The sequence below is a fragment of the Nelusetta ayraudi genome, unplaced genomic scaffold (genome assembly GCF_046127955.1).
Source record: "Nelusetta ayraudi isolate G7.1 ecotype Tasmania unplaced genomic scaffold, CSIRO-AGI_Nayr_v1 ptg000084l, whole genome shotgun sequence".
Taxonomy (NCBI): Eukaryota; Metazoa; Chordata; class Actinopteri; order Tetraodontiformes; family Monacanthidae; genus Nelusetta; species Nelusetta ayraudi.
In genome coordinates this window covers 1,927,351-1,944,475 of record NW_027466134.1, presented here as the reverse complement: position 1 = coordinate 1,944,475, position 17,125 = coordinate 1,927,351, and the positions used below count along the sequence as shown (strand labels likewise).

The 17,125-nt window shown below is 42.5% G+C and overlaps 2 protein-coding genes and 1 long non-coding RNA gene across 3 annotated transcripts in view; 2 read left to right on the top strand and 1 right to left on the bottom strand.

Annotated features, from left to right (window-relative positions):
• LOC142900668 (glypican-5-like) overlaps positions 1-17,125 on the top strand; it is a 446,285-nt gene that overhangs the window by 61,088 nt on the left and 368,072 nt on the right. The window lies entirely within an intron of this gene.
• LOC142900976 (uncharacterized) overlaps positions 1-17,125 on the top strand; it is a 114,559-nt gene that overhangs the window by 4,656 nt on the left and 92,778 nt on the right. The gene's annotated exons all lie outside the window — the stretch shown is intronic.
• LOC142900970 (contactin-associated protein-like 4) overlaps positions 1-17,125 on the bottom strand; it is an 88,388-nt gene that overhangs the window by 10,386 nt on the left and 60,877 nt on the right. Inside the window, exons 12-18 of the mRNA XM_076045615.1 lie at positions 16,510-16,629; positions 16,108-16,308; positions 14,892-15,054; positions 12,505-12,632; positions 10,938-11,108; positions 7,280-7,498; positions 2,611-2,850 (exon numbers count right to left, since the gene is read on the bottom strand). Coding sequence (XP_075901730.1) covers positions 2,611-2,850; positions 7,280-7,498; positions 10,938-11,108; positions 12,505-12,632; positions 14,892-15,054; positions 16,108-16,308; positions 16,510-16,629 — 1,242 coding nt within the window. The remainder of the gene's footprint in view (positions 1-2,610; positions 2,851-7,279; positions 7,499-10,937; positions 11,109-12,504; positions 12,633-14,891; positions 15,055-16,107; positions 16,309-16,509; positions 16,630-17,125) is intronic.

Here is a 17,125-nt window from a genome sequence, read left to right as displayed (position 1 = left end):
TGAAAGCAATACAGTGCGGTGTACAAATACACTCACTGGCCACTTTGTTCGGTACACAGTGCTTGCATTTAAGGCATTTTTCAGCAGCACTGACGAACTTTGACATTGTGGTGACTTTTCCTGTATTGCAAGCACTTAACGTGCATGGACGCAACGGCACAGAGGGAGTGGAGGGTTCTCCAAGATCATCGAGATGCTCGACCTTCAAGGTGGAATTAGCTTATTATGAATTGCTGAATACAAGTGGGGAGAGACGGTCAGGGTCGGTGTGATGTCTGCTGTCGAAGGGATCCTCTCCAGTAAACTGTCTAGCCAGTTCCCTCCTCCCTCCTTCTCCCATCAATAACACACCGGGGCATTGTGCTGCTAAGTCATCATTAATCTTTATTGCCAATTATTAAAAACAAGATAAACAATAAATTAGCATTACTACAGGGACTGCTTCTAAGACGGTGGAGAAACTGCTCTGAACCAGACCATTAAATGAAAGGCAGATGACTGTAACATATAATATAATATAATAAAACACATTCAAATTAGACTGAGAGAAAATGCCTCCAATCAATAGTCAAACTGCTATTGAACTGCTATGGCTAAATTCTCACCAAAAAACAAATAAAATTTATTTTCAACTGAATTCAAGTGGGTAAGTCAGACAGACATGGGCACATCTGCAATACGAGGCATCACCGTCACAACAAAAAGCCCAGCTCATGTGAAACTGGCGTTAACTAGTTTGTGCCCTACATTGTATCAAGTCAGTCACAAACACCTACTGCTACCCATAATTGCCCATTGAAACAGCATGACTGGCCAACAATTCATTTTTTTTTTTTTACGATGAACTAGATGACTTCAAGAAACTTAACAGATATTCTTAATTTTTGTGTTAATTCAACAGTCTTTGTCCATTTCGAATATGGAATATTGCCATACATCTAATCCTTGGTCATGGACATTTCGTGACTATGCCTGTGTGAAACAATAGGAATATAATCGGATGACTTCTCAAGCCTTTTGTTCAAAAGTTCCTGTGCATATAAATGAAGGCCACGAGGCTAAAAACTCGTATTATGAACAGATCAAAAAGCTGGAGAAGTGAGACATCCATGTACCAAGATTGCTGTTAGGCCTTGACAACTTTCTCATTACCACTTTCATCTGAAGCACTCAAGGAGGTCACACAGCACAGGCAGGATTTTAAGTCTTCCCACACGTTTAATAGAATTACAGTAAGGCTATTAGCGGTGTCAGAGGTCAATGATTTGAAAGGTGAACAGACCTTCCAACTGAAAAACATTGAAATGGGATCAGCGCTTTAAACTCATTCTGGAATTACTCGTTGTCCATTGTATCCTTGAGGTTATCAATAAATGCTAAACGTGAAAAAAAATTAATGGATCAATGTGTATGTACATTTACATAAATTAAGAACATATTAAACACGGAATCTTGATACTTTAGTGAATGCAAGTGGATGGATAAAATAAACACATGGTTTAACAGGCATTGAAGCATATGGTTAAGTGAACATACAGTATTTTTGTACCTTTTTAACTGAATGAATGATCGTCTTTGGAAGATGAAATGATGTGTATTTTAAAGATATAAAGACAACAGTCAGCTCCAAAACTATCTCAAAACAGTTTTTTTCAATATTATTTACATCAACTTTTTTTTTTAAAAAAACGAACTTTATGAACTCTTTGTTGCCAAACAGGTGGAATCCTGTGAGGAAAAATGGGAGCACATTTTTGAAGCAAATTTCAAAAAAACGTTTATCCCAGGCTGATAGTTGTGTACTAGTGATGAGTGTCGCTCCTCCCCTGTTGGCAATACGTTCAGATAATGGGAGGATGACTAACTCAACCACCAGAGGAAACTGTGTGGCGCAACACAGAGTTTGGGGAAATGAACCACACAGACATCTAGTTCCCGGTGCTCATTACCATGTAATAACAATGACTGCATCACATTTGGGGATTTTAACCCTGAAAAACTGGGATGCGCGTTATCTCATGACACCTAGTTTTTGCAGTTGTCTTTTAACATTTGGATAGGTCATCATTTTTGTCACTGTTGCAAAGATTGCCGGTGTTTTCTTCAGTGACTCTGTTGTTGTTCTGCAGCTGTTTTTAAACCACATGTTTTTAGCAGAGACATCATCTTAGTCTCCTGCCCAGGGACTGTAGATGTAGAACAGCTTGGTGGCTAACTGTGCGGCTGAAAATTCTCCCCATAGACCCCTGCATATAATGGGCTTCAAGCTATTCCATTCAAAATTCAATTTTCAGCACAATTATAGGGATAAGGAAAGCGAAATTACCCATTTAGGGTTTGAACGGCAGACTCCCTTATTTATCTATTTCTTTCGAAGGTTTATTTTGTTCATTGTGCAAATCTCTTCAATGTAATTGGATTTGTCTGGTGGGTGTTGCATTGTAGGTTTTCACTTTACTGGCCTAACAGAATGTTTTGCACAGGCCTGTGAGGAGAGAATGCATCAGAATAAACTTTCGACTTTTGAATGTAAAACATAATACAAGAGGAAAAAAATAAGTTGGCATGTTTGCGTCAGTGAGGCGTGGCGGGCAATTCAAAATTTCCTACCTTTGTGACAAAAGGATCCAGTGAAGGCCGAGTGCCGGCAGTCGCAGGCAAAGCCGTTCTCCCGCTCCACACACACACCCTGGTTCTGACAGAGGGAGCCGTAGCTGCTGCAGTGGCCCGGGCACCCAGGTCGGACCCCCGGGGTGATCTTGGCCCTTTCCTCCAGGTCCAGAGTGACGCCGTTCAACTGCAAGGAGCGAATGCATCCCAGGAAGCCTTTCTGCCTGGACGCCGTTCCCCCTGCCAAACACGATTCAAGTATTAAAGTCGCATCTGCTTTGCAAGAATGCTAGTGTTGGAGTCAAGACCACACCAACTGAGACAAGACATTATCAAGACTAGAGAGTATCGAGATCGAGGCAAGACCAAGACGTTATGTATCAAAGAAAAATAACAAAACAGAAAAAAAGAATTAGCAGTATCTTTTTTAAATTAGAGTTTGGCAACTATTTTGAACCGTTTTCAAAAAAACAACTTCCCCTCCTGAAATTAAAAAAATAAATGAACAAAGGGATAAGGGGCTGTGTCACACTGGGTGTCATAAACAGGGCGTCAACAGGCAGCAGCTGGATTATTTTCTGTTATTATCGTGTCATTGCAAGTGTTGGCTGAGTCTTGACCGGTCTTGATGAGAAATCCAGAGTCCATCGAGTCCGAGACCGAGACGAGACCCAGTAAAAATGCCTCAGAGTCCGAGACGAGACTCTTAAACAGTGATCTTGAGACCAAGACCAATCTCCAGTACTACACTACACTAATTAATGCTATGAGATACCGCGGATGATCTACTACATTTAGAAGGGATTAACTTCGGTCCCTTCTGCTAATAGGGAATGAGATTGTTCCCTGCAATTTAATCTTTGACAAAAAAAAAAAAAAAAAAAAAAAAAAAAATATTTAGGCCAACAACCATCTAGTCTGGAAACCACGGCCACACGTCTCTTATTATTATCTGCCACTGCACAATCAACATATTCACATTTTTATCCCTGCCATGCTAAATTGTGATTGACAACCGCATGTTGCTACTGCAGCACGATGACAATGTTTCTTTCCTGCAGGGCAGCTAAGTGTTTGCTGATGAGCCACCTGGTGTCTGAAATCTATTCTTTCCACTAACAGTGGGTTTCCACCGACAATTACTGTTGTACTGTTGTGAGGTGACGTCGTGCTGATCCAAGACTTCGGTCTTGGAATTATTTTATTATTTTTTGGAAATAATAAAATGGAATCAAAATTATTATTTTTTTTCCCCTCCCGCAGTTCCAAACTGCTGGCGTTTTTTCTTCTTCTTTCTTTTATACACGCACGCATGAAGGTCTTTAATTTCTTTGTGGAAGAGAATTGGTGGGGTGTGAATCTCACAGTGTGAGCTGGAAATAATATTCAGATGCAGTAGCGACTGCTACTCACAAAGCGTTGCCCTGGTATGGGGCGATGTAATTACTGCCTATTCAAATTGGACAAGTGTGTTTCTGCAACATGCTGCCAGGCAGCAAAACTGAACTTTAACTTTAACTTGAATTTCAATGCTGCAACATCAGGGTTGGGCACACTGTGCCAGCGGCTGTGTTGCCTTTGTTCACGTTGTAAGTCAGTGAATTGCAGAAAATATTTTTTTAAGTATTATTTTACGGTTGAATTGGTACATACAATGAACTTGAATAAAGATGAAGTGTGGAGGAAAACAGCATGAGTTTATAATCAAACGTCAATGCATGTTAAGTACAAGTGTTAACAACTAACCCCGGCTATGTATAATCCTTCAGCTTCCACAAAGCCTCCTGCTATACCATCGTAAACCTCTGGGCCGATTGCAAGACACTTAAAAGTGGGACCTGGTCAAAAGTGATTGAAGTGTTTAAATAGGTACAAAGATAGAATTGTGTCAGGAAACAAAATCCTTCCAGCTGAATGGGCAACAATGATCAAACCCAATTGGAAGTGCATTTACTAACTAGCCACAGTGAGGATGGCATGAAGACATTTAAGGTGTCCAAGTAATGAATATCAATAAAAGTAGTGATGTAGTAACAAAGTGAGTGCACAGAACACAGGGAGGAGTAGATTGACTGCACTTGAATTTAGCCCATGCACTGCAATTAATGCCTGAGACTAATTGCAGTTTACAGCACAACTTGGTTCTCTTAGCAAATACTGCATCTCCTTCTGCATATATGTAGAGGGTGTGCACACAGTTGAGCACTCTTTATTTGTCATATTAGTAAAGCCGCCCCAAATGTTTTGGCTAGAGGCCTATTTATGTCTTATTTATTTAATTTATCTCTCATTACCCAATTTACGAGAAGTACTATATTAATTCTTAAGTGGTATAATATCCGCTGTCATGGAGGACCTGAACTGTGTCAAATGTCAATACTAGTTGGATGAAAATAAATTTTCGAGGTGAACTAGGTAGCTAAAGAAGACCTAATTTATAGTGAATTATCAATATTGATGCCACAACAATTCATAGCAACAGAGGCCCTGACATTATTCTAAATGATAATTTCACAGATGAGAGCCTGACAAAATTATGATTTAATAATCCTTTCTGCAGCATGGAAAACTCTTGATTCATTCATAATCAAGGGCCACTAATCTGGCACGCTGATGGACATTTCTCTGTCAAACATAAACACCCCACGACTCTCACGGCAATCACTTCCACGGCCGCGTCGCATTTCCATTCCAATCTATGAATCCCTCAGTATGGTAAATAAACAAGGAGCAGGAGCAGATGACTTGCGGTCACTTCCGTCAGGATGTTTAGACAGGATTATTCGTCTCGCTCACACACTCATCGCACTTGCTGCATTACATCAACAGCCTCCTTCTTTGTCTGTTGATTTGCTCTCCAAAGTGTTTGTTTACCCGTGGGTGAATGCTAGATTTCAACTGGGGGAAATCTGTAGAAGATGGACTTGAAACCAATTCACAAACTATTAGACGCCGTAAATCACAGGATAAACAAACTAATCAAAGTCTACAAAGAAGGGATTTGGAGAAGTGGTTTAAACTGTTTAAACAGACAGTGTTTGTTTGCTGTAGTTGATAGGAGCTACGATAGATACAATGTTTGTATATTGTTGTATGGTAATAAAGACTCAGTATGATCCTGAATGAAAACAGTTCTATTGTGTTTGAATTTAGTTCGTTTAGTCCAAAGGGGGAAAAACAGCCAGAAACCCAGGTTCTCATGACAATTCAACAATAAAAAACACCCAAGGCTGGCAATAATGGACAGTTTACTGCATCGCAGCCTTGCAGAGTGATTAAAAAAAAAAATCTTATACCTCAAATGATTTCTGATACATAGAAAAGTCTGCTCCAGTTTGGCACAGAAATGTTTCTTTCTTTTGGAAATGGACTGACAAAGTACAAGACGAGATGGGTGAAGGTAAATGTGTTGCTTGTGTTGTGTTGTGTTGTGTTTTTTTGGGTCAGTTTGTAGGGATGCTCGTGCAGGTGTCATCGGAGATTCAGTCATTGACATTCAGCACAGCTGATCGGCCAACGTGGAGCCTGGCAGATTCATTTATGATTTTCTTTTGCCTTTTGTTGTATGCGGGTGCCGTTGTGTGTCTGCTGTGAATGCTCAGGTGCAGATTCCTGAAAGACAATTTCAGCTGCTCTCAACTTCAGTCGAAGTCAATCGATTAATCAAGTCATCAAATGTCATTAGTACAGCCCTGGTTCACTAAGGCAATCTGCCTCAGAGGGATTTACATTGGACGCAGCACCCTCTGTTCTTAAAGCCCCAAACCAGGTGAGGAAAAACTTGAAAAAACACTCAGACCTCAGGGTTCACTCTCTTTTGGATGGGCAGACACGCAAAGGCTGAAGACAGAATATTCATGCGCATTAAGCAGGACACAGCCAGACGGACCAATGTTGGCAAAGCCAGATCAGTAATTCCCTGCTTGAAGGTGTGACTTTGGCGTTGGATCCATGCACATCATTGTTGTTGGACTAAAGCCAGTCGCAGCCGCCCATCCTGCATCCCCCTTCCTCATCCCTTTGATTTATTTGGTGTTTAATTGCAGTGTGATAGGGATAGTTTGGTCTGTGTCTGTCAGCACTGACCCCTGAGATGAAACGCCAACTCAAAAGCACCACTTAGGAGAATTAGGCTGGCAGTGTCACGCTACATTTTCCTCGCATTAAACACCCAGCAATTTTAAAAACCATCCAGTCACTGCGGCTTTAGCTGCTGCACTGAAAGCACTGAAAAAAAAAATATATATATGTTTCAGCTGAATGCACAGGTGTGTTGGGACTGGGCAGCTAATCAACCCTGCAACCCTGTTTGCTACCTAAGACTAATTGCTTGCTATTGAGGTTTTATTTAACCTTCAAAATGAATACAAACACATTATGCAAAAGTCACTCATTTTTTTTTTTGTTACGATAATTTGTGGACAGGACAGTAACACCTGCGGCTGCAGCTACTTTTTTAGGAAGCTAAACTCAAGTGGTTTCGCAGGAGACTGTAAACTGAGGGCTAAATAAGCTGCTTACTGCAATTTTGATTTTATGTACCAATGCAAAATCCTTTTAAACTGGCACCAAGAACACAAAATAAAGACCTGAAAGTTGGGTATAAACTGGAGCCTTTAACTTCCCCATTTAGAAATCTGCTGATTTTCTAGAAGCGCTCGGCCCTCACCGATGAACAGCTGGCTGTTGAGCTGCAGCTGGACGTGTCCGTCAGCAGGAGCCTCCTGCGTGGTGGCGGGGAACTCGTCCACGCGTAGCGAGGCCTCCTTGACGTTGCGCTCGGCCCGCACGCTGTGCCACCTGTTGTCGTTCAGAGGGGCCTCGGTCTTCACCCGAACCTCCAGCGGCCCGTTCCCCACGTCGAAGGAGAAGACCACCTCAGAGGAAGCTGAAGAGGAGGGAGGGATGAAAATACGCAGTGAATTGATATCAAGCGCAGGAAGGAGAACGATCTGTCGATCTTATCCCGACTCCGTGAGATAACCACATCGTCTGATGAGTGAAACATTGCAAATCCTTCTTGTCACTTCAGAGGCACTCGCGGCTCCGGCCATGCGCGGCCTGAAACACTTAACATTGCTCTGTGCCGCCGTGTGTAATGATGTTGACGACACCTTACGCGGCAGCGCGCGAAGTCGTTTCCTTCGCGCTTATTTATGTTTCACGTAAAATTAATTTACACATCAAAACAATGAAAGGAAACGTCATCCTTCATTTGTTTTGAGTGAGCTCTGCCTTTCTCTGGGTTTCAAAGAAAGAAAAACAGGGCTGATTAAAATTCTCACATCAGATAAGTCCAATTCTTGAGTGTCAACACTAAAAATGTAACAGACGTAGCTGAAAATGTGAGACTTTTTGCTTTCATTGTTCACTGGAGCAACCAATTCTTCAGTCTAGCTCCAGATTGTGCCGCATTCCCTTCAACCCAGGAGCCAGTTTTGCTTTTAGATCATAATTTGTTGGCAGAGGTGTGAAGTGGACAGTCACTGGTCCGTCTCTGGGCAGACCGAGCCGAGACAAATCAGTCGCATAGCCTCACGTCTGTTCGCGGGTCAGTTTGCTGGATCATTGAACAGTTGGTGAGTGTCTGCACACATAGGTTTGAATGGGAAGATTACAATGCTAAAAAAAATAAAAAAAATAAAGACAAAATACACAAGAAATCATGCACGCAAAGAAAATAAGAGAAATATTTCAAGGGCTAGGCAGCAATTTCACAGAGAACTAGTCGACCCTTTGCCCTTTAATATGAGCTCTATTGCTTTTTCATGCAACACTTCCATTTAGCTCCAAATCAACGACTTGCCTCGGCATAAATGTGTCATTACGAAGCACAATGCAGTGACTTCAACCTATCAAAGGACTAATCGTCGTTCGATGGTCAGCTCATCGAAAATCCTAAAATCAAGGTGAGGATCAGAAGAAAAGAAAGGCTATGCTTTCACAGTAAGCATTTTGTCTGGAAATCAACGGGTTAGCTCAGGTGTCTTGTGTGAAACTAATCAAAATTCTTGTCTATTTAACTAAAAAAAGATTCCAGATACTACTATTGCGCCTGTGGGCTCACTGGAAAGGCTTTGCTGCACTATCTTGAACTGAAATCCTTTTTAAACCTCGGTAGCTCTGTTTTCAGCGGAGCCATAAGGTCTGTTTGGACCTTACTTAGAAGGTGAGATTGTTTAGGTGGCAGTTATGATGTCTGGCTCTGCTTCATGATTGGCTTTCTGTTCCACATTGGCCTTCCTTTCACCGCCTGACTTCCTTTATAATGCCAAGATGATGTGAGGGTGGCTGATTTTCCACAGCAGAAGACTCTCATCCTCAGTTTAGCCAGGCAGTGGCAACTGCAGACTTTCAACTGGTAAGTGGGCTAACATTTAGCATTAGCTAAGTGTTTATCAATTTACTAACATATGAATATGAGATGCGCACAAATAAAATGAGCAAGATGTAATAATCTTATCTCATACATTTCCACAGAAAACACCTAAAACCTAAAACAATGCTTCACGTCAGAATATGATGGACACTGGCAGCAGGTCAATGGGCTGGAAAATGTGAATAAAAGATTAAATTAAGGAAGCTGTGTTTCTGAAGGATGGTGAAGCCTACTTTCAAAAACCTGCCAACCAAACCTCTAAAACAAGTTGCTAATGAATAAGGTTTGCCAGACAGTCTATGTAATACTAAATAGCCCTGCACACCAAACCTTATAAAAATCATAAACAGATAAATTTGACACTTAGAAGTAAAGTTGCAACTTTATATTAGAAGATATGGTCATACATTTATGAGAATAATGTCATAAACGTATGACAATAAACTTGCGTTGTTAGCCTGGCCTTTTTGCACTGAAACGAGATAAAAAGAACACTTTTAATTCGATACAAATTCTATAAATGATAAAATGGATAATAAAAAACACATTTTGCAGCCTCCCCTGAAATACCCACCTTGAAAAACAAACCTCTGACTTTATCGCATTAAAAGTCAAGGATTATCTTCTTTGAATACATACAGTTTTAGAGCCATAGATATTTTATTAAAACCTGCTTAGCCGTTGCATCATCTGATGCAACCGACATGCTTTTGTTGTCTTTGAAAAGCTGTCGGCAGGAACTGAAAGTAAAGCCGACGCGCACCTTCAGCACATAACATCAAAGCCAAGAGGTCGACTGATTCGATAGGGAATTACATTTTAGCGAAGAACATTTTCTGATATGGTTCACCTGTGCCTTGGCACAGAACACGCACTGTTCCACTGATGTATTAATTCCTGACCCCGTCCATCCTGGTCACTGCCAACGAGAACATAAACATTTCAATCTCTGCCACATCCACCTCTGCCTCCCATCTTTTCCTCAGCGTTGAATGTTAATTATGTTAAACAGGAAATATCTTAACATTTTCTACTTCTGAAAGAAGTGAAACAAATATGCGTCTCTACCCATGGGGCTAAACTTGCTAACGCTAATCAAGGCTTGCCTGGAGCGCTCATTAATCTTCTCCACAATCACATGGCTCCAATAGGTTCATGATGTGAACTATGATGAAGAGACATGAGCTGAAGGCTGCGTGGAGTTGTTTGTTGTTCACTCAGTCACTTCTTCATCATCAACATTCACCGCATGAAACCACGTCAGCTGGTAAAAGTGACACCAACGAATCAGCACAGCTTGAGCTCTTCTGAGATGGAGGTGGAAGGGAAAAGAAAACTGTGTTTTTTTGACATATGGTAGAAGTTGACTCACGAGCTGTTGTCCAGCCAAAGTCTGTGTGGTACGACTCATTCAGTCGTCCAGCTGGTGCAGTGTGGAGACGCTTCCTTCTACACATCAGTGGTCGGACTGCCTAAATTTATTTTTTAATTTAAGTTTGAGAAATGAATGATAACTGCCTTTGTAAGGAAAGTAAAAGGTAGTGGTATTTGTGTTTTGCTATCCTGAATCACAGACCGACAGTCACCCACTCCCAGTATCCAAAAACACACAAGCAGAAACCTTTAATATGTGTGCATTCACCAACCTTAGAGGTGGGTAAACGCTTTTGGCTGGTTTTAGCTATTGATTAACAGTGGTAGCGCAACTGTTTGGATGGGTGGGAGAAAGCAAAAATTCACAGGTATTAACACAGAAAGGGCTCAATATCAACAGACGGACAGACAGACAGACAGACAGACAGACAGGGTGTGTGATGTCACGCTCTACCCCTGGAGGAATAACACCACTAGAGCTTCACATAGCAATTTCTTACTGCCTCATATGAGGAAAATGGCGTATTGTCCTTTTCAAAGCAATGAAACAGAACATCTTTCAGTTGTCACTTACAGCTGAGTTCGATTCGGATGAAGTCTTTGATGCCGAGATTCTCCAGGAAGACTCCAGAGGAGGACGGCGTTTTGAACAAAAAGGAGATTTCTGCATTCAGCTCTCCGTGGAAGGTGGGGAAGTGAAGATAAGAGGTCTCCTTGTCGAAAAATGCAGCGTTCCAGTAGTTGTCTGGAAGACACAAAATAAGCATCTTAAATGCTTAATTTCCTTAAATACATTGATTTTTTTTTCTTTTTTCATATGCTATAGTGACATTGAAAAGTAAATGTATAGTTCTGAAATATTGTTTGTGGATAAAAACTCAATAAATTCTGATTATTTTATTGTACACATAAAGGGCAGCCATATGGAAAGAAGGAGGCCCAGGTGAATCAGCAGATACGAAGCGTAAAATGTGTAAAAAAAACAAGTTAGAATACAGACAGTATATGTGCCATGGAGACAAGGCAAAGCAGAAGCTGTCGAATTCCACAATGTGTCTGACTTGTTAGTGGCTCTGATGGCTGCTGGTACACAGTTGTGTTTATTTTTCACAAATGGATTCCATTAACCTCCATTCCGATGGGAGCTGAAACTCACCACTAAGAGGGTGGCAGTCATCCTTTAAATTAGAGCCAGCTGTCCTCTGTAGCTGCTAAGCATACAGGGATTCTGGACGAAGCAGCGACTCCCCAGCCAGTTTGCTCCATGCCTTAATTTGGCGTATGCAATTTCTGTTTTTAAAAGGACACGCTGGCAAACCATGGAACTAGAACGATTCTATCAAAGCCCGATAAAACAAGGTCAACGTGGTCCTTTCAGCGTTAAAGAGTGGGCAGTTTTCTCAAACAGTAGAACAACTTCAATTCACAGCCCTGCTTTACTTTTGAGGGCCAGATATATGTATGTACAGTATATATATATATTTTATTTTATTTTATTTTTCTACCTCCGTGGTTGCTGTGTGCAGCTCAGTGGCTGCTGCCTGTTTAAAAGCAAGACTGCAGACCTGGCCCTGACCGTGTCTTGTTATTTTGGAACATTTCTACTGGCCTAAAAGGACTAATCATGTCCCTGCAGAAGAGGACATGTGAACAAAAGACATCAACCTGTTCATCAAAATCATCCCCACAGGCTTCTTGAAGCATTACAATGAAGGCATAATCAAAATTTAGTTGCAAACAAATGATTTAAATGAATGAATGAACTGAAATAGCTGTTGAGCTAATCAGCTGATAATGACTCCAGATATGCTCTTTGTTTACGCTCATTAAAAGGAAAAAGCCATAATTAGATGCAATCAGGCTCAAATATATCGCTTCAGTGGGTGCACATTGGCGGCCTTTCCATGTGAGGGAGTTATTAAAGGGCATCACAGCATTCAGCTAATGGTCCGCTAATTAGGTGTAGTGTAATTAGCTGTGGCCTATTTTTGCAACGTGTAGTTAAGCGTTAATATAATAATATCCATCAAAACAGTGTCAGAAACAGCACCCACAAAGACAGAAAAACTAGAAAACACACACACACACGTGGCAGCTCGCAGCAACAGCGGTGTACAGAATAAGAACCCAGGTGGGCTTACTGTCTCCATGACAACGGAGGGGTCCCACCCTGTACGCAGCCTCGGATCCCGGCCGCTGAAGATCCCCAAGTACCAGAGAACGCACTGGGAGGGTCTCCCTGTGGGTGAGCAGGCCAGAGTCCTTCGACCTGCATTAGAAGTACAAGCAGAACAGGGAGTGGGGAGGTGTGGAAAAACAGATCAATGAAGAGAAAGGTGGAGGCATAAGGCAAGAAACAGAGGAGGTATAGAGAAGGAGAAAACAGTTGGAAGGAGGAGGGGTAGGAATACAGGGTGGGCAGCAGTAAAAAAATGTCAAGGAAGAAGAAGTTGATTGTGTGAGAAGCAGAAAACAGGAATGAGCAGAGAGGAGTATGGGGGAGAACAGGGGGTGAGGCAGGAGCGAGATGAGAAAACGGAATAAAGAAGGCGGACAGTGGGAGGAAACTAACTGAGGAAGAGGTAAAAATGAAAAGTGAAAAAAAAAATCACAAATAATACAGGAAGTAATGGACAGGAAAAAGGAAGGAAACAAAAATAAGATGGAGAAAGGAGAGACAGCACGATGGTGATAAGGTTGAAGCGTATATGTAAAAAAATGTTCTGCATAGTTAAATGATAATAATAATAATAATAGGGAGAACTGCATAAAAAAGAAATGGGATTGGAGAAGCACTGGTGGTAAAAAGAAATTTGTGTCAGGGAGAACAGAGGAGGGAGTCGGGGAAACCCAGCACAAGAAGCAAAAGATGAATACGTGTACGAGTGCGGAGAAAGAGGCGAAGGAAGGGGACAAAAGCCGAAGGAGTCAGCGGAGAGGCGGAGAAGCGAGGAGATGGAGGTGAAGAGAGTGAGGAGCAGGGCGGAGAGAGGAAGGAGGAAAAATAGCACAAATTGAGAAGCAAATAAAAGATGCAGGGGTTGGAAAAGCAGGAAAATAGGGGAGGGGGAATCAAAGGCATGAGAGGAGGGAAGAGATTAGAGGACGGGGAGAAGAAGAGGTGCGACTGTTGGAATGTCAAACGCAGCCACCTCCACCTCCAGGCCGCCTGAACTCCAGCTGTGCGACAGGAAGCGGGACGCGCCACATTCAGATCACTTAGTCTAACTTTGGTCCCGACTGAGACTCACGGCGAGAAATCACAACGCAGACGAGCATTTCTCTTTCATCGGCTCGCAACGCGTCCACGCCGATGTTCTACAGATGGCTTTTTCCAGAGCCGCACGTAGGCCGAGGAGTGATTCACCCGCCGCGGATTCACCACACTCGCTGCTGTTTCAAATTCCAAACACAGTCAGTTTTGTCGCCGTGAAATTTATTTCTTCGAAAAATGAAAAAAAAAAAAAAAAAAACATCTGGGGAGTGTGGGTGCGCTCGGTGCCGGCAAATCCGATGGGATTGATGGAAGGAGAGGTGCAGTAAAAATAGAGCCGCACAGATTTAGGCGGGGAGATAATAGAGGGAAAAGACCTTTGGCAAGGCAGACGGAAGGAGGATTGGTCGCAGAAAAGGAAAATAGGCTAACCACCGGCTGCAGGATCAGAGAAGGTGACCTAAATACAAAATTGCTTATAGCCTCGGCTGAAAAAGATTTGAGCGCAGGATGGAATAAAACATGGAGTGCTACGTCTCAATATATTGGGGCTGCTTCTGCATGTTCCGTAGGCCCCGCTCCTGACGGCAGCCACTGAGTGGTGGTGGTGGAGTAGTGTGGTTGGGAAATTAAAGGAGGAGGACTGATTAATTTATATCATGTTGTGGAACAGACTCTGAAGCATATGCTTCTGTGCTGCTGCAAACCTTTTGGCAGAACCCACGCAAAACAGCACTGAGCAGTCCAGGCTGACCTGGTGACTTCCATACTTGTGCAAAAGACAGAAGGCTGACATGCTTTCGATGAAACGGCTGTGGCGTTCGCTTAAAGATCCCTTATTGTCCCCATTTTCACATCTCTGTTTTTAATCCCGGACTCCAGCGGCGCAGCCTCGCATGAGTACTCATCCAGAAAACTCTGGAAATCTGCATAAAACAGCACATTTGGGTGTCACGGACGGCAAAATGTTTAGCTCGCTGAGGACACTTTAGAAAGAATATGAAAAGATTTGGAAAGGAGGTTGGGTGGAGGGGGATGGAGGGCGGGATAAAGACCTGCTGTGAGTTTCGTGACGGACTCAGAGGGGCTATCGCACAAGGCATCAGCGCCTTTTGTGGCATCACAAAGAGTCTTAGCATACACTTTCTGGGAAGGGAGCACGTGAAATATATAAAGGGTGTGTGTGGAGTTTCATGACCAGCTTGTTGCGTCTTTAGTTGAGCAACTCATTGCTGTTTTCCAAGGATGACAGTGACAGTTTTGATGTGAAGATTTTGCACAACAGACGACAGGTGCACAAAAAAATACCATCACCATTGGTCGTAGTCGGCGTCGCAGTTGCAGTAGTGATGGTGGTCCAGGCAGTTTCCCTGTGTTCCGCAGGCACACTGCCGGCCGCCAGGCAGAGCCCCACCCCAGTGCAACTGAACCTGTCCTGGCATCGGACCTCCAACCCACCAGCTGAAGGGAGCGGCCTCTGTAACAATCACAGCAGACACGCAGAAATAGACATGTTCATGCATTAAAACAAGGCTAAAGCTAACATGGCTAGTATAAGCCAGGTAGGTAGGGAGGCCAACAGAAAACACAGCAGACTATAAGGCTTGAAGGGAGAAGACCCTGAAAAAAAAACAGAATAATATCACAATACTCTACAAACAGACTGAATGGCCTGTGGTAGCTTTGTATTAAACAACAAAAAACAACAAAACAAAGTCACAGTGGATCAAAATACAGAGGCAACTAAAGCACAAATGAAAAGCTGGAATAATGGCTAGTTTTCGTGGAACAATGTCGCTTAAAACACAAAAGAAAAGCTGAAGCAGCTGGCAATTTAATTGAGAAATCACGTCTCGTTGCTGAGGTGGAGAAAATGAAAGGAATGTAATTGATGTTTTAATTAGCTGCTAAATTGACTAAATCAGCAATTCTCACCACTCCTGCCAGATATAGATTCCTCAGAGTGAAAGTTTGCTGGGCAAATAACTTTTCTTTTCGCCACTTCACAAAGTATACTTCTCCTCCTGACAAACAGTGTGGGCCCACGGAAAGTTTTGGATATCAGCATATGATTGGTTGGGGGGGGGGGATCTGCTTTTCAGCCCCCAGTTTAAATTAAATCCTGATGAACTCCGACCATATTTTCAAATGGCATCCGGCAGCAAATGCAGACCATTTAAAGCACAATAAAAACACAAAGACTCAATTCAAAATCTAATAGTAAGGTCAAGAAAAGAGCAAAATGTGGTATCATGCAGAATACTAACTGATAATAATGTTGAGGCACTTCTAAATATTGCACAGGAAAATGGTCATAAGAATAGAAGCCATTGAATATCTACACAGTGATACTGTAGGTGCACTTCCCAGTGTAAACAAGGACAATCATTGAACACAAAAGTTTCCTTTACTTGCACGCCAACAATAAAATGAATATTTCAAAGTACCTTCATTCTGACAGAGGTCAAAACACACTAGGAAAAGTCAGGCCTTTTGATACAACAGAAAAACATGAGCATTTCAAACTCACCGGGTGTGCTGAAAAGGCGGGACTTCCTGCAGTGGAAGGACAGTTCCTGTTCACAGTGCTCTGATTGGCTGAGGATGGCGGCCAACTGCTCCTCGCCAGCAGCGTAGCCAAAGTAGGCGACGTGCTGGTTGGTTTCGTGGGACAGATGCGCCGCGGTCAGCTCCGTGTTGTTGTGCTGGATCACGATCCACACCTGATCCTCTGTGCGGGAGAGGAGGACAGACGGGAAGAAGAACAGAAAACCATCCCTTCAAGCCACCACAGAACACCTGTTTCAGGTTAGAGGAGAGGTTGCCTGGAAGCTAAAGGCTAAAGAAAGACAAGCTAGTTGGGAATGATTCAGTCAAGTGTGTGTGTGTGTGTGTGTGTGTGTGTGTGTGTGTGTGTGTGTGTGTGTGTTACCTGTCATATTACAGTAGACAAGCTGAGGAGGAATTGGACCACTGCCATCCACATCTATGTAATAATTTCCAGATGTGTTGCCCTTGTGTTTGTATGCTTCACATGATTGTTCATATATTGCTGAGGAAAAAATAAACAAAGATTCCTTTTAGGTACTGAACGAATGTTTGGAAGGACACAGTCAGACTTCTGCTGGCTAAATTAGCACGTCTGGTGAGAAGTGGCTGTGCACTGAAATTTGCAGTTGGAAAAGAAGAGACAACAATGGTAGAGGCAGATTGGTCCTTAAATGTCAATGTCACACATAGGTGGTTTTAATGAGCTACAAATACAAACCCATTTACGGGCAGTGGCTTTGCTGCATGAGCTTTGAACATTTTTTCTTTCAAATGTTGCTCTGCTTTTTGAAACCCGACACGCCAGAAAAAAAATATCCATCCATGTGGATTTGGACAGAGCCCATGGAAAATATCTGTGGAATTGGGTCGCTCATAACACCTCCCTTGTGTCTATCTCAATTAAAAAAAATGCAATTTAGATTGCCAAGTGAGATGGCGGACCACATTTAATGGGACTCGTCTCAAATCCTATGAAGTTTATGGGCAACTCACAGTCT